Source organism: Austrofundulus limnaeus, unplaced genomic scaffold (assembly GCF_001266775.1).
Source record: "Austrofundulus limnaeus strain Quisiro unplaced genomic scaffold, Austrofundulus_limnaeus-1.0 Scaffold349, whole genome shotgun sequence".
Lineage (NCBI taxonomy): Eukaryota > Metazoa > Chordata > Actinopteri > Cyprinodontiformes > Rivulidae > Austrofundulus > Austrofundulus limnaeus.
Window position 1 is genome coordinate 268,121 of NW_013952751.1, and position 27,036 is coordinate 295,156.

Genomic DNA, 27,036 nt, shown 5'->3' on the forward strand with positions numbered 1-27,036 from the left:
GATATGTTTATCAAATAAAGTCTAATGTTACAACTAATTATGGATCCCTTTAACAAATTTTCAAACCAAAGATGCAAACCCAGCAGTTTTTGATTTTTAAGAAAATCCAGAATAGTGTGAACGGGTTCTTAGACAGATCTGAAGCTGCATCAAGTTTTAAACAAAAGTTTCATGATTCATCAAAGAAAAATGAAAACTCTTTGTAGTCTTTTTAAACAAGATCCGAGCAAAAGACCGAATAAAAGAAAACACCCAAACAGTAAACATTTTATAAACCCAAATAGCTTGGGTAAAAATATTGTTTAATGTAAAACATGTACATGTACAAACATATACATTTTGTCCTTGCTGTCTGAATTTGATACATTTTGGGGAAAAAAACAACATGAAAAAGCATCCAGAAATCAAAGCCTGTTCCAACATTTAGCCCATTAGAAAAAAAATATCAAGTACCATACTTAGTTTGTTTTTAATGAGCATCTGTGAYAGAAGGTAAGTCTTTTATTTTGCAKCTCAGCTGGAGTTAAAGTGGATCACCTCCTCCACATGTCAGTGTTCCTCACTGTGCTCTTCCTCGAAGCTCTTGGGAGCACATAAAAGTCTGCAGCACGAATGTGTGTACATAAAGAGGTGACGCGATGACTAATACACAGTTTGAGTTTCCTTTTCGCAGCGTAAATAACTTGCACTCACACGAACGTGGAGCAAACAGGGCACAAGCAGTCAGATAAGACRTATACAGGCTTTGAAAAGAAGCTCATTCGTCAGTGACAAAATGTCTGGAAAAAAATACTTGGGCTTAAASAGAGATACAGACGACTTACACAAAYASTGTTTCATAATGTCACAGGGTGGTTTTATTGGGATTCTCAGAAATAAAGTAACTTCCCAAATACTTTTTTTTTTTGCATATTCTACTCAAATGATTAGTATTAATTGGCTTAAAACACAACTTGAACACAACTCTGATCGCATAAAATTATTAGTGGCTCAAAGCAACAAAAAAAAAAGTGTTTAAAATAACAGTAATACAAAACTAACAGCAATTTAAAAGTTTTAAAATATACTTGCTTGAACCATGATACAATTTGAGTAYGGTTTTGTAAGAACTTTTTTTCCCCAACTTAATCCAGTCAGAATTAAACTGTAATTATCCAAAGTGAGGTCATTCAAGGATCAGTCTACAAGTAATGTGTTATTTGTTCATAATCTCCCTACAGAAACCCACTTCAGAACATCTGAACCATCTCTGAGACATACYCGCCTGAGCAGAGACTAAATGTTACATTTAAAAGTGGTTATCTTAATAAATGTTTGCATTCGATTCACTTACCACCGTACTCATATTTTCTTTCTGACTGAAACTGTAAGTTCAAACTGGCTTTCTTGCATCAGAGGGGGAAAAAAACGGTACAAACAGTAAAGCGTTTTTAGTGAAATAATTGCCGTTAATAAAACCTGGACGGGCTGGATTTCCAGGGTATCCTAGTGGCCGCTTTAATTCTTAGAAAACAGTCTGCAGCGTTCTGCAGAAAATATAAAACTGGAGAAAYGAGCAAAACGAGACGGATTTCACTCGTGTGTGTGAGCCTGCCTGCCTGCATGTGTGTGTGTGTGTCTCCTCTCATTAGCTGGCGGCGGCATGCGGGAGCTCGTTAGCTCAGAGCTAGCTGAGCGTCAGGGCGCCGGTGCAGCTTCATTAAGCAACTGTGACATTTATCTGATCGTTTCCCTGCGACGCATRTTCTGCCTTGTCTCCATGGCGACCACAAACGCACACTCACACACGCACATAAATATATATATATATACATATTCACCTACACTGTGGCAATCGTATAGTCTCACATAGACCCAGGCCTTTCAGCCGGTCACAGTAATTCACAGATAGCAGCTCCATCAAAGCTGCCTGCTGCCACCCTGCAGCACAGAAATGTTGATAATGAATATATGAAATGTGCTGTATACAGTTTGCCAGAACTGTACCTAATGTGGGTGGAAAAGAGTTTATTGTGAAGTTTAAGTGATTCACAGGCAATATCGCACTCCCTCGTTTGGCTCGTACGTGGCTCCTGGGAGCCAGTTTACCTCTCCGCAAGTTGGTAACAAAACAGCTTAAAGTGTTCCAAATAATTCAGTCACTACTGACTGATGCCTGGTTAGTTTGAGCGACTAATCCGCCTCACACTGTYGGTGATGGCGTCTGATACAGACGGGATTTTTCTTCAGTGGTTTGAGCTCCTGTAAAAATCGCTAATCTCGTTTGCGGTTCGATACAGCGGCAGAAAACTTTCGGGCCCAACAGAACGCTTTTTGGATGTGTTTTTTTTTTTCTATCTGCCAATGGGTTCAATCCATATGTGTGTGAATTTACCTTTTCAGGACTGTTTTCATGCATTTCATTGGGTTTAGACTGTATTCTATTGATATGAAAGGTGCATTTAAATGCCTTAAAGGTTTCAACATGGTGTTCAAAGGCACTGGGACCTTTACCAACCCAAATGTGCTGTTATCCATGGTATTTTAGGTCAGCTATACCAAGATGCTCCTTTCATGGATCACCAGTTTCACACTTCTGCTTTACAGTGTTTTCATTGGGCTCTTCACATTTGAAACGGTCCAAATGTGGCACCATTTTGAAGATATTCATGGTACAAAAATAAAATCACCATCCAACCCTTTTCTCAAACTTTTGATACATTTACAGTGATGATGGAAAAGAAATCAGATAAACCCTTCAAACCTACAGCTAAGAAATCGAGAGAAAGTAATTTCACCAAATATTTTTGAATTTGCTTGGAAAARGAAAGCAATACAAATCAGGGAGGTCTTCTCTGTGGGATCGCATACCCAGCTATTTAAACTTTTTTTAAGACCTTACTTCTTAAACAACCTGAAGTCTTTCAAAACCTTGGAAGTCTACAACCAGACTAGTTCTGGATRAGTCAGTGTCATTTACAAGCGCAACATGGATATATGTGTCTAGCTTCTTTAATAGCTTTACATTTMTCAGTTATTGTGATGTATAATTGTATTCACTACATTTAAATGATTTGTTAAGATGGTCTGTAAGAAAAGTGGTAATGGCATCCAAAGGCTTTGGGACCTTGCGTCCTCTCAATCACAGWCTGTTATAGCCCTGTAGTGTTATCATCTTAAGTTGGTACACTTAGGATGAGGAAGAGTTCAGCAGTATATTAGCTTTTTTGCATTTTTTTAGTCTCCAATATAACCAGCAATATAACAGTTTGATCAGAGAACATGAAAAAGTACAAAATGTGTCATTTTATGAACTGTTTACTCTTAAGGAAATAACTTGGACTGTTTTGTTTTATTGCTAGACATTCTGCATTTTTTTTTCATCTTTCTGACTAGTTTAATAAATTATACTAATGTTGTTAAGTCATTTTCTTGTGGTTGTGGCTATAGTTATCTTTTGTGCTACTTTTTGATTGGGAGTTTTCTCATCATGCAGAGTTGTAGAATCTTGTTACATTTTGCAAACTCTCACTGACGTATCCAGATGATAAAATTTGCATTACATCGGATWCCTGTTTGAATAAATGGYGATCCAAGGATCATGTTTAACTGTTTTTACCTTAATTTTGTTGTTCACACGGGCTGTAAAGTGCTCTTTAGTTTAGGTACACCTGTGTGGAGATGTCTATCCAGATGKTCATGTCTGTGTGTGTTTGAGAGCATTTCAGCAAATGTGTTTAGGTGTGTGTGCAGCTGACCTTGGTCACTGCGCTTCATAAGGGGGGGGAACTGATGTTTCTCACTCTGCTTGTCAACAAGATTAGGTTCCCTGTGGGACCGTTACACGCCCCGCAAACATTCTGCCAATGAGAGGAATCGTACGGCAGCTCAGCCACCAAAGTGTGTGTGTGTATATGTGTGTGTGTGAGTCAGTTGCAGGGTTAAGGGAGTCGGAGAGGATGAGGATGTGGGCTTTAGAGCAGAAACAGAAGGAAGAAGCAGCAGGGGGATCAGCGCAGCCAGCCTGAACTGCAGCCTGTGTGCGAATGCATGTGATATGTGTAAATGCACGTGTGTGCCTGGTTTCTGAGGGAGCTCACGCTGAGCTCTGAGCTGTGCTTACTCCTCGACCTAGCTCATCTGCACACTTTTTACCTGCTTGGCTCCTTCCTGCTGCCGGATGTTGCACATTTYTGTCTTACTGCCTTTTGGACTCCAGCTGTGAACAAGGCCGGCATAGGGGATTGCAGGCCTTAATGTAGTCTGTACAGCTTGTTGCAGCCTCAGTTTCTTCTTCTGCAGAGATGTGGACTGTTCATGGTATTACTGCTAAACAATACAACTCTTTCTTTCTGTAATTAGTTTATTGTAGGAATGAACATTGTTAAACTTAATAGTTCAGATCTTTTKAAGTGGGTTCTGTAAAAAARTGATGAAAACATCTGAACTATATCTTTAAAGACTTGAAGGCAATCAGCTTGCCTGTTGTCATCTAACCTCGATCTTAACTTTTGGTATTTGACACATAATATTTGGGATATATGATGCTTTGTTTGCATGTTGTTGTTGTTTTTTATCATAATTGCCTTTGGGAATCAACTTGAAGCTTGTAACATGATKGGAGGAAATATCAACACTAGCCAGTAATTATTTCCGAACAGGTAAATGGAACCTGAAAGCGGACACATTTACACAGCAGGTAACCTTGTCAGTGTAAAAGCTGAACAGTGTTTTTGATTACCTGCCGACATTTATTCACCTGATGCATTTTTTTATTCCAGAAAGTGCACTACARGAATGGATAATCTTATGCAAACTGAGACAAGAAAAATATGATAGCCTTTAGTACACGCTTCTTTAGGTTCAGGGTCCTTACTCAAWTTTTTCTGCTTGGAGATTCTGTCAATCGTCTAAGTCAGAATTCGTCTTGTTTTACTGTTCAGTCTAGACACATTTGTTTTGTACATGAGTACTGCTCTCTTTCTCTGAACAGTCACTCCTCTCAGTGTGTCTTCTATAAAGCTAGYAGCACTGGCAGGGGAGGAATTTTAGAGTCTGGTTACTGTGTGGATAAATGATAGATGGTTTTTGAAGGAACCCGAGGTCCATTCATCTATTAGCTATAGSCTCTTGACATTATGCAGTTGCCGACACAAGACACCAAGTGACTTGTAAAGTCCGTTTCAGGCAAACAGAGAAGCAGACATTCTGACATTTTAAAATCACTAATCCTGGCATTCYGGTTTGTGGGTAGTTGGAGTTAACTGGAGCATGAGGTAGGCCCACCTCTGCATGCCCTTGAATCAATAGTTCTAACTTCAACATGACCCATAACTTGTTGCAAGTTTATAAAATGTTTTTGCTTTAGATTCTTAGTGAACTGACCACACAACATGTCTTTCTAAGGATATTTTGTACATTAGACTAAATTCTTTACAATTGTTTCAGTCTCGACTCTCACAATCTTTAAAATAGAAATGTCATAGACTCTAAAAATCATAGTCTATAGAAATTGTTGAAAGGATAGAATAGAAAGGATCCTGATCCTGCTCTGTTGTGAAAGTGTACACTGTTATTTGTGCATCAAATRGTTATTTACACTGAAAACTGACTGTAATGGAACATAGTACACAGTTTGTGTGAAAGATCCACCCATTCCAAGTAACTATTTAATACCAAAGTAGTAAAGTGTAACATATGGTTAGCATTAGACTGGTAAAAATGAGACCCATGTCCTTCACTTTGCTACAAGGGTCTGGGCTCGCTGCTATAGAGAAGCGATTCTTGCTGGAGGCGTGGCCTCTGTTGAAGTTTAAAATGATTGGATCYGTTGGCYGCAACGTATGTCACTGTGAAGGAGGCTAAGCTAAGAAGGTAACCAGAAATCGCATGCTCTTTAAACAACCCTACTGAGAGGAGAAAAGTACCGAGCCAAACGAGACAACTGTAAATGAGAGCTGCTGCTTTGTCAGACAAATTTATTTTAATTTGGAAGCCTTATCAACGCAGACTGGCTTCATTCACTTCCTCCACTGCCRTATGCTAAACTAACTAGCAGACACTGCACAGAAAATTGACGTTCTGTTCTCTGATTGGCCCTGATGAAAATTCTCCCGAAGAAATCCTTATCTATGGGAGAAATCCAAGACGGAGCAGCGAAGGGAAACTAGAATTGAGTGGAACTGTGTAGGAAGGCAAGGGCCAGGCTAGGTTAGTATCAACTGGTTAGAAAGTTTTGTGATTTGAGTTGTTTTATATGAGTAAAATCAAATCTGGAATAGGGCTCAGTTTGACATCCATCCATCCATCCATCCATCCGTCCGTCCATCCATAAGTTAAGCTAACAAACCAACAATTATTGAATCAGCATTTGTCTCCTTATCAGTGGTTCATTGACAGAGTTATCCAGTCCAAGAAGGGAAATCCAAACACCTTTCTTTCCAACAATACCATCCCTTCAGGGAGCCTTTGGGATCTCTTCCAAATTGAAAGTTGAAAATACTTCAGGACACATCCTGATCAGATGCACAGACTTTGATGATGAAAAACGAGTAGTGGCTGTACGTTGAGCTTCTCACCCAGCCTCTAAAGCTGAAGCCAGCAATGGTTTAAGTAAACTATTCAGCTGCTCACATCTATGATCAATGTTTTTTTTTAATCATGAAGTCTAAGGCCCTGTTACCCTGCTGGACAAATATGGAATAGGCTTTCTGGATCAGGGGTAAGTCTTTGCTTAAAGTAAAAAAGTTCAAGTATCTTGGGATTAACAGCCAAKAGTGTTAGCTTGACTCCATACAAAGAGGAATCCATAATTTTCTAAACTGGGATTGCTCTGATTAATGACACTCACTTGCTTTCTATTTAAGAAACTGTTAATAAAAAGAAATATCTCAAGGTTTAATGGTTAGTCTACAAAGCTTTAGCTTGAACAGCCTCCTGTCTAATGTAAGTGTAAGATGCAGAAATAACAGCTTTCAGCAGCTGCTTCAAAGACCTATCTAGRTACTTTTCTTTGCAGAGCGGCTGAGCACATATATGTGCCCACAGTTTGAGTGTAGATCAGCCCTCAGTCATGGCCTCGATGCTGCAGGGAGGCTGGAGTGATGGAAGCAATACTTAAGCCATTAAGGCAAACAATTGGCTCAAATTGAGAGGGAGAGATAGAAAAGAAGGGGGAACGAGAGTGAAAGAGGGAGGGAGATGGAGAGGCCATCGCAGCAGTGGATCCACTCAACGACTTAATCCAAGCCCGAGGATACTCTCCTGCTGAGCTTCACACATTTCTACAAACATGTTCACGCACACACTGGAGCTCAGTGTGCCTCCAATAACACCTTGTCAGTCCTGGCCACAGGGGCGTTCATTCCTTCATAGTCTGAAGAGTCACCTACTCCCAAGCACCTCGGGTAATGATAGAGCATGCAATRTACACAAGTCAAGCTCTGTGAGCATTTGTACGCCTTACGGCTTACAGTGTGAAGCTATTCATTGTCTTAGCAGGCAGGGTGAATGGCGGGCAGTGTCCCGGACAAGGAAGGCGCTCCTCTGACTCTGGCCATTGTATCGTCTACCCCCGTGAACTCGCTCAGTCTCCACGAGCCTCACACAAATGGCAAACAATGAGGATTTGTCTCCTCTCTTTGCCACACAAATATCAGCTGGGTGGACATGTCAGAAGGCGAAGGAATGATGTGCGGCAGTCTGAACCCAGCGACCACYGTGGCTCGTCCAGCTCTGTCGTCTTTGTTGTTTAGGTGTCTAACCATCATCCYGCATTAGGGGAAGAAACAATTAGCCGGCACCTCTAACCCTTCCCTCCCTGCCTCCCTTCTTTCCTTTCCTCCCCATCAGCTACCACCCTCTGGACTCCCTCAGCGCCAAGGCCCGAGCGATTTATCGGACAGCTTAGCGAGGAGCTGTTATTGTCCTGAGGACTGTTAGCACGGGTTTGGCTCGTTGACTCCTTCCTCAGTTCTGGCTTTTTTATTTGACATGTCCTTTAAGTCCTTTAAAGAATTGGGCGTTTCTGCCGAGCGCCTCGGCTCTTTCTGCAAAAGATGGATGGCTCGTGTTCAAAGGTCTGGATGTTTTTCTTTCCCTTGCAGTCTTTCCTCTACATCTATCTCTGCCCCCACCCTCCTTCCTGTTTTCTTCCTTCACTCTTACTCTTTTTCTCTTGAGCTTTATAATGTGGTATTAGGTGCTGACAGCTAACCAAGCCTGGGATTTGTCTTTGTGTTTGTTTCCTAAGATAATGCAATTTGTCCCCTAATGTAGAGAAAAGCAAAAGAAAAGGTAGAGCAATAAAGCAGCATTGCCATTGACTTTGGTTTCATCAAAATGCTTCTTTGCCATTTTAAATAGACTACATGTTTGATGGCATCTGTGTGTGTCTGTGTGCGCTTGCAGCCATTTGATTGTCCTTAAAACATAGTCACGTTTTGCCTTGCTCACGTCCATCAAGCCTCTCTGCTGAAATCCTTTATTCGTCTTTACTCATCCAAAAAAGAAGACCACCGAGTTAGCATTCCGAACGCACAGTCCAACAAGTGTGTTTTGAGAAGATAAGTGGTGTTGCTTCGTGGCAGAAAAGGGCGAGAGCACTTCACCTCTATTTTGTATGTGTTCCAGATGTTGAAATATGACCAGACTGATCGGTGTTTAAGCATCTGTGTCCTGTTAGATGGMGGTTTACTGTACTGGTTCTGCAACCTAATCCTTCACATAAAAAAAAGAAATGCCACATTAACATGCAGCGTCCTTTCATGAGCACTAACATTTACTCATGCAGCACAATGGCCACCAGCCGCACACACATTCAAAACGTACCTCTTCTTCTCACTAAAATCCACAGCTTATATGGAGGGGGAGCTAAAGAAACAGAGTAGCTAGTTTGTGTTTCACGTGTTCTGTTCAAAAAAAAGGAAAACAGTCTGAGTTCAGCTCAGGTCCTTGAATGTATACACACAAACACACACACACACACACACACACACACACACACACACATATATATATATCTCTGTATACTATATATATATATATATATATATATATATATATATATATAGCTTTGGGGATATCAGACTGTAAAAGTGGAATTGAAAGCCATATCGCTCGGCAGTAAAGAGCTGCTAGGAATTTTATTAGTGTGGCTCTCTGTGAGTTTCAGTGTTCTTGTGATGGTGYGAAGGATTTTTGGAGGCTTTTGCCGCCGTGTTATGAGAAAAATTGGGGGAAATGTGGATTTTGTGGTCCTAATTTGAGCTATTTGTCACTTTCACTCTTGTGGTTGTTGAATGTTGCAATAATTGGAAAATGTTCTTTTGTGGATTCAGATTTTTTAAATACTTTAACTCTGTAGGGGTTTTACTGATGTCTCAGGTTTAACGCTACGCAATTATTTAAAATTACTGTAAGGTGCAAGCTAGTAATTGGTGTAATTTTTTGCATAACCTGGCCTGTTTGAATTTACAGTATCTGCTGAAATAATGTCGGCTGACATTGATAGTTATTGGAAAGCCCCATTAAYTGGACTGACTGGAATGAAAGACAGAAACCAAACCTGCCTAGCAACAAGGCTAAATCTGTGATTTCTCTTTTTTGCTTGGTTTGGCCATGTGCACRTAAGGGACATGTTAATACCACTAGATTAACTTCAAGTCTTATTAGAAACTAAGGAAAGTATCTTTAAATAAGAGTACAAATAAACCATTATAAGTGCCTTTAACCTACTAAACATAGAACTGCTTCTATAGGGTCTCTGTCTCAGAATAGGAGCTTTTTTCTCAGTAGGGAGTCTTTTAGTGAAGTGAAAGGTGGTAAATGTATGCTGATTTCTTGTCATTTTAAAATGTGTTCCCACTACATGCTTCTTTCTAAGTGTAGCACCGTTAACCCGGCGTTCTTCCTCTTTTCCAACAGTAACGGCACAGCCGGTAAGATGAACGGGGCGCTGGAGCATTCGGACCAGCCAGACCCAGACGCCATCAAGATGTTTGTGGGTCAGATCCCTCGCTCTTGGTCAGAGAAAGAGCTAAAGGAGCTGTTTGAGCCGTACGGAGCCGTCTACCAGATCAACATCCTCCGAGACCGCAGCCAGAACCCTCCACAGAGCAAAGGTGAGAGCACGCATGCTAACACAAGCCTTTATTTACTTGGACTTTTCCTAAATATAATTTCCACTCTTGCAAGGACGCATGGTGGCTATAATTTAGAGGCCCAATCCCAGCTTGTTATTGGCTGAATAACTGATACATGTGCAAAATTACACAAACAAGTTCCTATTTTGTGCCTCATTTGAAGACAACCTGCCCTGCCTGGCTTACACAGGCAATTGTTCCAAAAATACATCACCCCGCCCCGATCTTTTCTTTTTTCCTTTCTTTTGATGAATTTGTCGAGTGTGAGAGCAAACAATGGAGACAGCAGCAACAAATGGGCAGACAATAGTGTTGCCATATTAACAGGCTTCATCCGGAGCGGGTGCTGATGACACTTGTGATGAGAGATGGTGAGTGGGAGGAATGTAAAGAGAGAGTGACAGGAGGGGAGACGTGATGCTTCGGTCCAACTGAGAAGCACATTTTGGATGAAAGTAAAACAAAAAATATACAAATCAGGGCAAAAAGTTTGTATGTTAAGCATTTAAACACTGCAAATTTATCTTTCTAAACTTTAAATGAAGCAGAAAATCAAACAAYACATTATTTTAGATCCTTCTTACTTCCTAATTCGTTATATTTTACAAAAGTACTGCTTGAAGTATAAAAAATTGTTCAATTCAGGATCTGTGATCGCCCATTTTTCATGGTGGCGGTTGATCATGTAATATATTAACCCACTGCCAATTGACCTTAATAAAAACATAAATGGCTAAAATGAGCTAAAAAAATCAAGTGTGTCGTGCAGAATGACGAATGATGAGAATTCCTTCAAAGAACATGCATACCCAATGAAGGCTTGTCTTACTCCGTCCTAATTGGTCAGTCTGTCCACATTCCTCCAATCCATAAATGTCAACCAAATATTTTTYAGTCAACCATGTCCTAAAAACCTCAATCAGTTGATGCCATTAGGTTTGGATTTTATCATTGAATGCTGTAAAATGGATCAACACAGCAAAACCATATGAATGCACATGTGCAATAAAACAACTTCAGCTTGGAGGGGTGCAAAAACTTGGCAGCCCCAGTGCAGGCAGTACATCTGAAAAGCACATACTGTCCCACAATACAACTGTATGGGTCTACTTGAAAYACTGGAACAAGTRGAACCATGGAAATAGTGAGGGATTTTATGCAAAATGTTTTAAAAACTAACTTTTWTAAAGTTTCAGGTGCCAAATGGCATGGTGTGGCATGAGCTGTATCCATGGCAATGTCCTGGAATCTGATCCAAAATCCAATTCTAAYGTTTCCAGCCTTTACAAAATGACACCTGGAGGAAGCGTTTGATAAGAAACTAGATTTGATATTTGTTTGTTTTTTGTTTCTAGGTTTTTTTTAACCTTTATGTGTTAATGTAACTGCAAATAATGAGAACTTTCAGTCACCCTTTTCTAAGTACATGTAGAAAAATCATCCAAACAAAACTATTTGAAACTTTAAYTGTTAAAAGAAAATGGTGCAAAATCTTTGATACCAATCACATTGGTGATCCATGCATTTATCTCAACCCGTCTTGACTACTGTAACAGTCTGTTCACCTGCTTAAATCAGAAACAATTAAACCGGCTTCAACTTGTTCAAAACTCTGCTGCTAGACTTCTAACTAGAACATCCAAATTCTCTCACATCACCCCCATATTATCAGACCTCCACTGGCTACCTGTACAGTTCAGACTTAAGTTCAAAATCCTGATTCTCACTTTTAGAGCTCTACACGGCCAAGCGCCGAACTACATCTCTGGTCTTCTCTCGCCTTATAACCCCAAACGCAACTTGCGCTCACAAGACCAGAATCTTCTCTTGGTCCCCCGTACTCGCTTCAAGACCCGTGGTGACTGTGCCTTTTCCTCAAYGRCTCCCWGACTGTGGAACGCCCTTCTGCCCTAGCTAAGATCTGTTGAAAACACTGACTCCTTTAAAAAACAATTAAAAACACACCTCTTCACTCAAGCATTCAACTGAATACATTCAACACCTCACAACTTGAGTTTATAAGCCCTGACTAGGGATGGGTACCTTTGACGTTTGAATCGATTCGGTACCAATATCCAGTACGTGGGAATCGGTAACGGTACTTAACGGTACCAATATTCGGTACTTTGTGTGTGTTGTTTTTTCAATAATAAACTTTAATTTTTTTATTTAACATATTTCTCAATATATAAAATTAAGAAATATCAAGACAACATCCAACTCTTTGTATTGTAACATCCGTTGTGTAACTTGTTTATTTAAAGTGCAAACTACTGAAAACAACTAACAGTGTTTTGTCTTGTTGCACAAATTAAAATCCAGCTCCATGTGTTTCTATTGATGTCATTTCCCCGCTAGAAAAATTGTGTGATGGAGGTCCATGGAAGGCAAATAAGTTTAAATCAAATAAGCCAAAGAGGATGGAGTTAAAATAAATAAAAGGTATTCAAGCTACGTTTTGAGCATCCAAAACGCGCCCAAGTTAGCTGCTTGTGCTCTTTAGGTCTTACGTGTTCGGACTGTCGGGAAGCTCCTCTGTTGTTTGAGACGCTGGGGGAACCGTCTGATGGGGGAACGTGGCTCGACCTAACACCGGTCTCTGTTTAATGGCGGATAAAATAAAGAAAGTGGCAGTTCTTTATTTACTTTGAGCAAACGAATGTCATGTTCACAAGATAATTAATCCACCAGATAATTCAGAGGCGTTCTGTTCGGCGAGTTTTACTCCAGGAGCTGCGAGGCTTTCAAGCTACGTTCAGACCGAGCTCTGCCTGTTTACTGTCTGAACCAGCGGCTGCTGCTGCTGATGTCATTACGCTTTTGCATGATGCTGCGTTCATGACTAGCATGGAGAACTCACCACTCTTACGCCAAACCGCTTGCAATGGTGCGTTTAGGTACCGGAACATGGTAGTGTTTGATGTTACGTGAATAGATACTCWGTAGTACTRACAGAATTCGGTCTGTACATCAAAACGTATCGAATTCGGTACCCATCCCTGGCCCTGACTAACAATAATTTGTATTATTCAGATCTAGTATCCATCCCCTCCACCTATAAGGGTGAGAGATAAATTGAACTCATTTTGTTCTTGTTTTAAATATTGAATGTATTGAATGTATACTTTGTACAGTTAATGTGTTATTTTTGCTTTCTTTTGATTTTTGCTTTCTCTTTCTGATAATGWATGTACAGCACCTTGTGAAATCCTTTTCTGTGAAAGGCGCTATATGAATAAACTTTTACTTACTTACTTACTTACTTACTTACTTACTTACTTACTTACTTACTTACTTACTTACTTACTTACTTACTTACTTACTTACTTACTTACACTGACTGCAGTATGTTAAATTTATTTATTTATGTTTTTTTTTTTTACTTTTTGGGTTGTAGAACAGGAACTGTGGTTTTAACCAATATTTCTCAAACATCTTTGTCTGCTTTATCTTTGATGTATTATTAAAACCCCAAAATTGGACTCATCATCATTGTTCACCATTTCATCTTTATTTTTATAATCCACTTGTTTCATTTAATCAGATTTTGGCAGAATGGGGGGAACATCTTTTGACGCTGAAAGACCACCACATTTCTGAACCTTCGCCTTAATCGCCCCCTTGCTTTTGTTTTGATTTTGTTTGTTTTTTTTAATTTCTGGATTTCCTCTGATTGTGAGTCATATGAGCATCAAAGAGCCTGAAGACAGACTTCTTCCAAGAATCAAATCAAGTCGTTTGTGCCTCCAAACAGAAAATGTGTCATGCTCTTTGTGTTTGTGTGTTTGTAGCCTGGAGTTGGCTCCTCCCCTCCTCAGGAGTCTCCTCCTCCTTACTCCTCTGCTGTTTTTGAGGGCTCATAAAGGGACAACTCTCACCCCTCCCCTCCCTGTCCATCAGTCTCCCCTTATATCTCCCGCTCCATCTTCACTACCCTTGAAATGAGTTGTTTTCATGGCTGATGAGTCAAGAGCATCACTCATCGTTTGGGTAAAAGGAACACGGCCACCTATCATGCCTTTCATTTTTCTGCTCCAAATGACAGTCCTTCTCCGTATGCCTCCGTTTTTTCTCTTTTACGTGCTGTTTTTTTTTTTTTTTTTTTTTTTTTTTTTGTCATCTGCACTGTGAGTTGGAGTGTTTTGAGAGGAAATGTAGCATTTGATTGCAGGCCTTGTTATGCACCCGCTTTGAGCATTGTTGTTTTTCTCATAGTTAGGTAAGCTGTCTGCACCCTGCTCTGCGCTTCAGCCCCCTCGCCCGGCTCCGCTGCTGAAATTTCACCAGCGTCAGGGAAAACGGTGGCCTCTCCTGCCTCCCGAGTGTTTGTTTTAAATTAGCCTCGGCATTGTTTGAAAAACTTCTCGGCCATTCGGGGAGAAAATGAGCCCACTCGGGTGCCCTTGCGCTGACCCGGAGATGCTTTTTTTTCCTTTTTTTTTCTCCGTAAAGAAGCAATTTGGACTCTAGCAAGCTCGTTAGTCGCACCGAGACTAAGAAGTTTTAACGGCTGCTGCTGTAAGAGAAATTGCAACTTGTTTCCTCCTCAGTTATGTTTGCATCCTCATTAGCTGTCTTTTCAGTAAATCCCCCAAAAAAAGCACATCGACAACAAAAGAGATGAAGAAGAGCACAACACGATAAGCATTAATTGACTGCAGAAATTCTGAAAGTACAAGATAAATTCGACATTAATTTCTCACAGAGAATTTATGAGCCTAAACAGAAAAACAAGATAAATCCTGTTTGAGCTTTGATAAGTTAGTCTGCTGGATGTAATCTGAGGAAAAGAAAGCTTTCTCAAAAACAAGTTATTTTTACTCAAATGTACCAAATATTCCAAAGCTTTGATCCACACATAAAGAATCTGCTTTTCTGGGTGAAACTGGAATGCTTTTTATTTTAGCTGCTCTTTTTTTAAAAAAAATATAGCATAATTTAAACACATTTTTACAATATCTAGAACATTTTTTTTGTCTTTTAGGATCTATTTATAAAAAATTGATATAAATAACTACTAAACAGTCAAGTACAAAAACATCTAATCCCGCACTTTGTGCCGTTTAGCATTCCTGAAGCTGCGAGTTTGCAAATTGTGTCCCACCTATCAGGGCAACGCTTGCACCTGTCTACAGCAACGATAAATCCAGCCTGCAGTTCAGAGGAGACGGATGTAAAAGAAAGAAAATATAAAACCAGTCAGGGTAGTTTTTTTTTAAAAGCTGAAGCATGTTTGGAGAGCTACAAAACAAACAAATTATAACTTTTATTATTATTATTTTCTACATCTTAAGTTTGATTCGTTTCTTCTTAAGTTTTTGTTGCTTCAGTTTTCTGCGCAGAGGATGAAATTTTGTCAGAGAGGGAAACAATGACAGAGTTCATGCAATAACCTTCTACTTTAATTTGTTTGTGTTCAGCTAAATGTACCCTAAACATACAGATATTATCTTTCCTGCTGAGATGGAGGTAAATATGTTTAGYCATATTGACTCTCACATCAAAGTCATCCATTAAAAACTGTTCAGTGAAGATTTGTAACGATTTCAGACTAAAACACTAAAGATAAAAAGTGGTGACAATRATAACGTAACTATCAATACGGTCCGACAACGTTGCTATCAAATGTTTCTGTGGATTCTCAGTCATCCAGGACATGGAAAATTAAATTAAAAAAGACAAAGCAACTGGACTTYTGTTCTGTAGCTGAAAACATGYAGACTTACAAGATTTAAAGCACATGACTCGACTATTAGTGTCATTATTATTACCTGGACTGATCCACTCTGCCCTACCTCACTGACGCAAAAGTTGGATAAAGTGCGACAGGATCGTTCAGACTGCAGTCGCTCCGAAAAAACATCAAATATTAATCAGGTTCTAAGTAAAACAAATGTGTTTTTATAATCGTGTAAAGTTTAAGTTCTAAATCAGTAAGTACTCAGTATCGGTACTCGATTTGAGAAAAACTGGTATTGGGACACCCCTAGTTAGAGGGCAAAATGGTTGAGCTTTAGCCAAGAAATAATGATTGAATCTGTTTCTACATTGAATAAATCTTGTTCCTGTTGGCCCTAGAAAAAGAGCCATTATGCTAAAAACTTCTCCTTTTTTTGTTGTTTTAATGTGAACCATTGGCATTTAGAATCAGTAAAGACATAACTGTCTTGTTGTTGCTCAGTTTACTCATGTCTTCTTGAAACTAATAAACACAAATTACTTGTTAAAGACTAACCTGATCAAAAGTTCAAATTTTATGTCCCTAACCATCGTGATTTTTACACTTTATTCACTGTCTTCAGCTGACTGATTTTAACGAGTCTCTCTGCCTGTAAACCTGTTTTCTTTTTTTACTCAACCAACAGTTCTGAGCTGCAAAATGCAACTAGAAATCAGTTGGACAAACGTTGTGAACAACCAGGAATAAATTAACTCTGAAGATAGGACCTAATCGTAATGCTCCCTTGGAGCTTTGGCTAAACTGCAGTTTTGCACGTCAAACCAGCGAGTGGATAACTGTGGATCAGTGTAATCCTCCGGTCTTATCATCATCATCATCATCATCATCATCTGGTGTCGCATGACGGTCTGAAGTGCTATCTGAGAAGCTGCTCCAGTCTGACAAAAATAAAATTCCTTCAGCAAACATGTCATGGTCTTAACTCTTTTTTTTTTTTTGGGCATATATAAATGTTGTCCTTTCAAATATCAGATCATCTCCCAGATATTCATATTGGGAATACTTTAAATGATYTCTTTAGGCCTGTTTCCATTGACTGGAATCCTAAAAGTAACCAATCGCACAACATTGTTTAATTAACTTGTGTAAATATTCTGTTTTTTTGGTGTTTGGTCCCAAAGCAGTTGCACCTCTTTTGCCGAAAGTTGTTTGTAGWGTCCGTTTGACCCAGGTTTGTGCATTGAGACCATGTATGTGTGTACATTTATGCTGACGAGGACAGTCTGGGGACTATCGTGGCACTTGTGTTGGTTTAATGTGTTCGGAGTTAATAACCAGATGACTGGATGAGCAGGAGAGGAAGATAGTGAGTGAGAAATGGAGCAATTTGCCATTTTGTGCTGAGAGAGAGACAGAGATACAGAGGGAGATAAAGAGAGAATGAGACAAGGAGAGCCAGAGGGGTAAACAGAAAATGGTCCTCTTGCTAAAACACAACCGTAAGCTCCATGACGGGTTTGTTCCAGTGTGTGTGTGTGTGTGTGTCTGTGTCTGTGTTTTGGCAGGAGATGTGATATGTCATTTATCTTAATGATACAGCATAGCCCACATGAGCCGCWGAGACACACACAATAAGTTTAATGTCTTCATTAAGTGCCTCTATTCTGCACCAAATTCTTAGTGCATGCACAACATGACCTGGAAATAATTCAAAACAATAAAAAAAAGTCAGCCATAAGGGCTGCTAATTATTTGCTACTTAGACTGAATGGAAAATTTACAAGCTTTATTATGTAAAGGAGAAGAGCTTTAAAAAAAGTGAGGCTGTCAATCTGTCCTACAGGAAACAAAATAATGAAAAGAAGGGCTTGGGAATTGTTTCAGTTTATTTAAAAGTAACTACGTTTCCAGTGACTATGAAAATGCACACATCAGAAGTTCGAAAATAAATTTGCTCAATGGAAACACGTCAGTTTCGGAAAAAACACATTTTTCGACAAAATGTTTTTGGGCTAGGATGAGGTGGTTTTTCGGCCGTATCGAAATTGGTGCATTTCGCAAAACTGCAATGGAAACACTTTTTTCGCCTCACGGGAGTCACGTGATCTACTGGCGAAAAAAGACGACGACGAAGAAGACAAAAGGAAGTAGAAGTAGTAGTAAAATTACTAAAGTTGTAAAATAAAGGAGTAAACTCTCTGACTACAATTTCCCAAAAACACCGCATACATAGCCGCTCCCAAGTATAAGGGGCTTGTCACTCGAAAGCCTCGATAAGACGCCCACGTCTCCTCTGATGGCTGATGATGAGCRCTAGTGTTGTGGTAGCAATTCGCATGTGTTTACATCCATTGCCGCCATGTTTGTAATGACTTATCATGAGAACAAACGTATTCACGCATGACTTTAATAGCATTTCTTACTTAATGGRAACACCGMAGTTGCAAAACTGTATTTTTCGACATTAACAGAATATYGACAAAGTTATGCGCACATTTGCAATGGAAACGCAGCTGCTGAAAGTTTTTAACTTATATGTTCTGTCAGAATAAATGTTCAGCTGCTGATTGATGGAACTGAATAAATTAAACTAAAAAGTGCTGCATAAATGCAATATAGTACTTCTGCTTTAAATATATCAAAGTAAATTCTAACCAAATATATTTGGTTTCTCAAATCAACAAGTAAAACTTTAAAACTGTATAAAATCTTGCAGGACTGTACTGACTATTTGTCTCCAGATTAATAATCCTGGTCATATTTTTCAACCTAACCTCCATGATCTTTAGGTGTTGCATCAGAAAATCTCATGTGAACTATATATATCTGCCCATGTGTGACCCATGTTATTTTATTTATATTTTTTGTTGATAGTTTAAATATCACCGATCTGTTTTCCCCCAAATTTGACCCAGGACACTAACACACGTATTTATTCAAATGCACATTTTAAAAAGCAGCTTAAAACTTACTTTTTTCAAACAGGCTTTTAACGTGTTGTTATGTTTCATCTGGGTTCATGTTTTTATTTTGACTTTATTCTGATTTTTCTGTCCTGTTCMTCTGTTTTCTTCCTCCTGTTTGCCTTTGCTCCAGCCCCGCCCACTCACACCTGATCCTCATGTTTCTCCCCCAGGTGTTCCCTGTTTGTGCTCATTAGTCTCACCTTTATATTCTGTCTCTTGTCTTCACTTCCCTGTCGAGTCATTGTTTGGTAATGTTTGGTTGTATTCAGTATTGTGCCTTGTCCTGTCTTGCACATCTCTCAGAGGTTTTTGAGCTGCCTAGTCAGCACCTTTTTGTTTAAATAAATTCTTTGTTTTTTGGAGCTTTGCACTGCCTGCATCATAGGTTCATTCCTGACCGAAAATCTTAACACATGTTTGTATGAGTTTTATGTTGTCTTTTATATTTTATTGTTGTTTTCTTATCATTTGTAAATGTGATTTATGCTWTTTGTTGTTGTTGTGAAGTACCTTGTGGCAATTTGACTGTGAAAGGTGCTATATAAAAAAGTTACTTACTCAGATCGTGTCAACAAGCAGTCTCAAGTCGGGGTGTGCACTTCATTACCAATACTAACATTTGTATTTGGTCAGTATTAGGGGGTCGGTCAGTGTATCTTTGGGTCATTGGATTTTCATTTTAGAAACGGGTATTTAAAAAACAAGAAACGAGTGGTTATTTGATTTTTCTTTTAAAATACTGAAATTAAAATTAAGATACAAAGCATTTCTCATTCTTAGTGTCAAAAAGGGATAAACGAAAATTTTAATATACTTTAATAAATAAATAACTTTAAAACAGAAACGAAAAAAAGGCTTGTTTGTAATTTTACGACTATCTATTCTCCCACCAGACAGGCGCTCGCCTGTCAGCTCTGCATAATAAAACACAAATTTCTGTAAATAAAAGGCTGAAACACAGAGAAGTGTCCATAAATGAGTTGTTTGATGACCGTTGCTCTGTGACCGAAGGCTTTGCAGAGAAACTTTGTGTAGTTTTTGGTCAAATAAATCTCTTTTACTGGATACATGTCGGCTACTGCCTCTACTTCACCTCCATTTCTCTCAATAAAAAGCAAAATAAGAACTTTCATTCTATTAGTTCATTGTACAGTTGTACTAACAGTTGTTAGTTCTTATGGTCGGAGTGTGCCTTTCAGCGAAGGGTGGGTGGTACTACGACTTTGATATCGATCTGATACCAAATAAATACTTGGCAAATATATTCGATACCGAAGTCAGTATCAATGTTTTTTTACTTGTAATGTGATGTTTATTGAATAACTTTGATATTGCAAGCAGTTCTGGTKGTAAAACAGATTATTTTAGGGATAGAGTAAGCTGCCACGACCTGTCATGGTATATGAACAAACAAGACATTTTTGTTTCTGTTTTAAAGTAACTTTCCTTTTTTGCTATCTGAAACAGAAAATGAAACTCAAGTCATTTTAAAAATTTTGTTCATTTCTTTTTGACACAAAGAATGAGAAATGCTTTGTATYTTAATTTTAATTTCTATATTTTAAAAACAAAAATCAAATAACTACTCATTTCTTATTTTTCAATACCCGTTTCCAAAATGAAAATCCAATGACCAAAAGATACACTGACCCATTAGGGCTATGGGATCGATACTTCAGTTTGTTTGTTTCCTATATTTTTAGTGAGTTGCTCCCATAAATGTAATTCTTCACCAGAGCAGGTGGGAAGCACAAGATTGACTGTAGTCACTGGATGAAACAAGCTTGTCTCTTAAGCTTTGATTGTACAAATTAGGGGTGCACCAATAAATCGGCTCAGATTTTCTTCATTTTGGTGCAARCATGCCAGCATTTGTAGCGCCTGTATTAACTTCAGTAAACACCATGTGTTACTGTATTCACTGCCTGTCCAAAAAAAGTTGCCACCAAAAAACACACTCTAATATTTCATTGGATCTCCTTTAGTKTTGATTATGACATGATTCACTCTGGCATTGTTTCAATAAGCTTCCTAAATCTGACCAACTGCAGCAACCCCAGATCATATCCCTGCCCTTACAGGCTTGTATAGTAAGCACTAGGCATGGTGGGTGCATCCTTGATGATGGGTCCACTAGCCTACCAGTTTTTAATAATGTGTTAGACAGTTCTACTTGTAGTAGTTTCTGCAATCTCCTTAGATGTTTTCWCTGCTTGATGCCAAAGATTTGAGCCTTCTCAAACAGACTGATATATTTTCCACGACCACAAGATGCATCTTTCAACATGGTTGTTGAAGAAATAAGAAGCACCTCATTGCACCATCCATCCATCCATCCATCCATCCATCCATCACTGGTGCCCATATCCAGCAGTCAGAGTGCGAGGGGTGGGATACACCCTGGACAGGTTGCAAGTCCATCACAGGGCAACTCATTGCACCAGTTGGGGTTAAATAACTTGTTRCCAGCTGAAAGATAATTGCCCGTGCAGTAATTATGCAATAAGTGGCTTGTACCTGTTTGCATTGTTAAATCCAGTTGGCGATTTTTTTGTTTTGTTTTGTTTTGGCCAAACAGTGTATGTRAAACATTATTTTCTGCACAGGTCACTTCAGGGCTGTGGACAGTTTACATTGAAGTCAGATGGTGGCCATATTTAAAATATAATACGAGCAACTACGCAAAAAATCCTACTTCAACAAAAAGTAGGAATTTAAGAATTTAAGAATTGCAGTGTGCATGTGTACAAAGTCAGTAAAAACAATCAATCTTAGTTTGTTAAAATTTAGGTAATGTGAACATTTCCTTTTCTAAACCTAACCAATTAGATTTGTTGCCAGAACTTTGCCAATTCTARACTTACTGGAGTGTCGAGTATAGATGCTACTTCATGAATGTAAAGTTTTTTTTTTTTTTACTTCAGCATCACTGTTTGTTTTAGTTCAAAGGTTTAGGTCTGTTTTAAACCTAAACTTAACCAAGAAGGTTTTGTTGCCAGAACTTCWTCTCTGAATCCAGAATAGGTTATTTGGAGAAATTAGCATATAGATTGCTTTAAAAATGTTTGAGGGTTRTGTCAAACAACTTCCATGTTTCTTTGGGCTGAGCTGAAATAGTTAAAGGATTTAAAAATCTAATCTTTTTCTGAACCTAATCGAGTGARAATGTAGTTTGAATTTCACCTTCGACTTCAGACCACACTAGCTGGAGAATAAGCTTAGATGTTTTTTCTCAAGTGAGTTATATATATTGAAATAAAGGTAATGTTTGTTTTGGTTGAAAAAGTTTTAGGTGCACTGATCCCGAACTTTTCATTGGCGTTTGTAGCCAAAACTTCACCTCAATTTCCGGGACTGAAAGCTGGTGGGAGAATGGTAACATAACTTTTTTTATCATCTATGAAAAGTTTTTACTATTGGCTTATTGATTACGTTTTGGCAGTCAAACCACTAGGAGGCATTGAMTGGTATCTAGTTGGAGTCAATTTTTTTTTCATCAGGCTGCTCCGTTCTTCAGGGGTTGCCACAGTGAACAAACTCGAATGGAGATTTTCAAGTTGTACATTGGATGCCCTTCCTAACAAAACCACCTACTGTACCACCGAGCAAMTGCAGCCCACGCATGTGGAGCAGACGGCTGCCCAGGAAGGTTAAGGGCCTTACACAGTGAAACAAACTTGCCTTAACCTCTGCAACACCACTCATACTTTACCTTACAGATGTGTGGCACAAAAAAGTATGAGTCAAATCCATTTTACAACATCAAAGTGTCTGTCACTGTGAATACAGTCATTTTTATCTCATGTCTGTTTGATGTTTTACCGTGATATCAGGCTGAAATTACAGACCAGGACCGAATTGTCAGAATTTCTCACTTTTTAAGCCTCTGTTACTGCAAACAGTTGGTAAACTAAGCTGAACACACAGCCCAGAAATAGGAGCGAGCATGTTCTGTCAAATAATACTCCTCCTGGCACTTCTAAAGGGGGACTTTTATCCCAAGAAGAAAGACAACATCAGTCATGTCATCAAGTGCCTTAAAATAACATGTTCAGCTGACAAAGCCCTTGAGGGGTTGCAGACATTATTACAGGTGCAGAGGAGGTAGTGAGGTGGCATTATAAAATAGCTATAAAGTCAGTGAMGTGTGCATGCCAGAGTGTTTAGTATCTCTGCTATAACCATGAATATCACTGTCCTTATGGGAGTGCTTATTTTAAATCAGACTATGATCTATAACAAGAATGAGTTTAAATCTGTTGTGACTAAATCCTGGTACAGACYATGTTTCATCTTTGATAAAATAATTATGTGTCATTTTTTACAACTGTGATTTGAAAGTTTGGAAGGGACAGACTAACAGTGTTGTCTTCACCATTAGGGAAATCATTTAGATTTCATTATTGAGGACTGAGATAMAATTTGGACTGTTTCTTACATTTTGTGTTTAGAGGGTTGTCTTCAGCAGTGATTTATAATAAATGATGCACAATTTTATGTAGCCTACAYGGAAAAGGGTTTATAATGTTAGTGCCTTAGCCAGTCATATCCTGACGTTTGATCCCATAGTCCACACTTACTTGTGCCTGGTTCACACGGAAAGATAAYTGTGCCGACCTTTTGCCCAGTTTAGTCCATCTGACAATCTGAAGGATGCCCAGATAATTGTAATGGCTCTTATGAGGTATTCCTGCCATGTGATGTGTTAAGAGTGATCTAGTCGACGCAGAAGTATGTTGGGACCACTCTGATGGTAAATTGGGGATATTCAACATGTTGGATTGTTTTGACCCAATACCAAGTGTGTGTGGTGTTCCCTGAGAACAAACGAGCTCGCAGCCTGTTGAAACAACAGTAGCCAATCAAAAAGAGAAGTGACAGAAACACAGAGGCGAATCCAAAACACAGAAGACAACATCCGGTGAACATCGAAGACGTCGTTTTGTTTTATTTTGTCTCTGTTGAAAATAGTCCACCTATCGCCATTGCTTCTTCCTCGTCTGCCACGTTTATTTCCTCTGAACTCAAGTTTGATGGAGAGGTTTTGCGAGATTTCCCATCTGACATCTGAATGTTGGTGAGTGAAATCTGTGCGTAGTGTGTTGCCTTTCCTTATGCTTGTACACGCACCGTTTGTGATCTTTCAGCTTTTGAAAATCAACCACCGATTGTGAATCARGCATTATGGTTTGCAATTTCAGCTTGAATCTTCTCAGCATCTACAACGTGATTTAGACGTCTACAAAAATGTCACTTTTATGCCCAAATTGAGCCCTGTATGTCTTTGAACTTATCTAATTGTTCATACGTCTGTCATGACAGCTTAGACAATGAKCAAATGTTGTTGATGACCCCTGGTTTACGGGACACACTTGCATAGGTTAAYACATATTTCATTAGGCACAGTAGATGATATTTTAAAACTTGTACGCTGTAAAAAAAAAACGATTTTGTTTTAGAACCATAAGTACTTGAAATTACCTCAATACAGACCCAACTAGGGTTGTTTATATCCTCTGCAAGATTTTGACTTTTCATCATAAAAACAAAGGGTCAATCAGTTTAATGATAGAGGATTCTTTTTCGAGAAACCTAAAATAGATMTGTGATTGCTTTTAACTGGACATGCCATCTTGATTGGCTATAAACAGATGAAACACTGGTCCAGTGAATATCGAGGGGATAATTCTGAGCCTGCAGATAAACACATGCAGGCAGATTTCAGCCTCTGATTTCTGATCAGTGCTCAGATCAAAATCTCTCTGCCTGGGTTACTCTGATGCTGCGTTTATARACTGACTACCCGTCCAACGGCAGACATCCTCTCTGCACGCCAACTGTCTCCTCTTGCTCAGCTATGGCAACGCTGAGTGAACGCTCCTYCGTCCAAAACAATTATCTGCTCTAATGGATTCAGTTGAGACGGGGCCGACCTGAGACGGGGGACTGATTTATTTCATTCTTTCCTAAACCAGAGCGGCCAATTATATTGCCTTAACTAGACGTTAGCTTTTTCAGTCGGCTAGCCAGGCCCAATTAGAGAGCAGCTGCAGGTGGAATTTAATGGGAGCTTTTGTGTGCGAGTGGATTTTCAGCTCATCTTTGCCTTATTTTCTCTGTTTATTCCTTTGCATGCCTCGGYGACACAAAGAGTTGCTTGGTTATAAAGCAAAGACGCAGAGCTGGACTGCCCGCCACCGCCCCCACCTTCTTGGAGCGTTTCAGGTCGTTCAGATTTTGGCTCTGGTTTCCAGGAAGCGCTCGTGTTGTTCTTGCACCAAGAGGGAAAGTGTGGGATGATTTTGGACGAGGGTGACGTTGGTGCTCTTCCACCAAAATAACCAGCGGATTGTGTAGATTTGTGAAGTGCCCGTGAGCTGGACCGAGTCCYACGTTAACAGGATTAGAACCTCAGCCAGCGGAGACGCTGCATTGTCTGAAGCCATGCACTCATCCTCTCACTGTTTCTCCACTGGTAAAATGTTTCTTTACTGCGCTGTCGAAATCTGAATGCACTCTCCATCATCATCCTCTGCCCATCTACGCTGTCACTCCACATCTCTTTGACACACATAAATTATAGACATTAGGGGCATTTTTGAAGCTGCACAGAGAGTAGAAAGGGATCATTGAGTAGATTGGGTGGGGTGGGATAGCAAAATGATGGAGGATAGATCCCATGCCACCCAGAGGCTCGTGTGAGCAGTAATTGCTGTAGTTAATGTGGGTCAGCAGTTGAGTGGAACCCCGGGGGTCAAAAGGAACTGGAGTTATAGAGGGAGAAAAAGTGACTCGGTGTAAGTACCCTGCCTCAGGTGGAAGGGCTTGGGGTGAAGCTCTGTGATAAACCCCCCACAACCTGCCTTTTTTTAACTTGAAATAACTGTACTCACATTCTGCTGGACTGCAGGGCTTAGCCTCTTTTTACTCAACAGCTTCACTCTGCTGATTCAAGCACAGACAACAAACGCTAACCTGGAGCTTTAATAAGGCAGGAAAGATGATTTGACCAYGTTTTAGCATTAAGAAATTATGTAAATTTCCCACACTAAGAATGTAGGATAATTTTATTCCCTGAAACCTGCAAATATTACTCTAATAAATCAGTTTGAAAGGGAGAGCTGTTCTTAGACTAACTGGATTATAAAGTCTTCTTTAGATATATAAAACTTCTTAAACTGTTGTTTTTGGGATGTAGAAATGTAGAAAAACTTTGCAATAGTTTTTACTTACACCATTTTTATTATCAACATAAGTCATCTTTAATTAGATAGCTAAAGTAATAAAAGTTGCATTACGTTGCAGTATCGCCTATTTGATCAACAGAACTTGGAGATTTGCAGGCAATCGAGGCCTTCAGCATCACCAATTATCTGGTCCTTCAGACGTCTTACAGCACCAAACAACAGATGAAAGCCTTTTTTTTTATCAGCGGATGGGTCCACAACCTCAGTACCAAACGACTCCATGATGATTATCAAGTGTTTGTTCTTATGTTGTTTTATATGTTTAGACGTTAGCAGTAGAGGCTAACATCAACAAATGTACCTAACAATGCATACGCTAGTGCAGCCTAAAAAAGTCCAGATAAAGTTTATATTGGACTATCGTTAACTTAATAATCGTTAAGTAAATGAGAATTTTACAACAACCTGATGCTATATGAACAAAGCCACAAAAAACAARTGAGCAGCTATCATACCTCTGATGGAGTGGTCACTGCAGACACTGACATTAGCAGACACTGCTCCACCCAACCTCAGACGTAGGTTAAAAATCTACTTCTGCGAGCTTTCTACATTTCTCACCTCTGTTTATGACAATCTTTGGTACTCGATAATAACCCTTTTCTCAGGTAGAACTATTTGATATTTTGTGGCTGATTAACTAAATTGAACATACGATTCACGGTCGTGTGTGTTTAGACTCAAAGCCACAGACAGGCTTGGAGTGAAATTGAGTCTTTTTGATCTAAAAGAATAAACATTTAAATGAGAACTTAATCGGGTTCCTGCATATTATTCGGGCTTCCAATTTAAAGATTTTTTTACAGAATGATTGGAGCAGTCGTAAACTCCATAAAACATGGGCGTTTGTTCAAACAGCAGGTCCTTCCTGCCCTCCATCAGCATTTCACACTCTGCTGTATTGCATTATGACATCACGTAAAATTAACCTATTGCATAAAAATGTTGTTACTTTGGGTTTTGCATACACACACACACACACACACACACACACACACACACACACACACACACACACACAC

The 27,036-nt window shown here is 39.3% G+C and overlaps 1 protein-coding gene across 9 annotated transcripts in view; it reads left to right on the forward strand.

The window, feature by feature from the left end:
* Positions 1-27,036, forward strand: part of celf2 (cugbp, Elav-like family member 2) — a 288,250-nt gene that overhangs the window by 155,451 nt on the left and 105,763 nt on the right. For all 9 annotated transcript variants that reach the window (XM_014022917.1, XM_014022919.1, XM_014022918.1 and 6 more), the window contains one exon: positions 9,904-10,100. In XM_014022917.1, the coding sequence (XP_013878371.1) occupies positions 9,904-10,100 (197 nt within the window). The remainder of the gene's footprint in view (positions 1-9,903; positions 10,101-27,036) is intronic.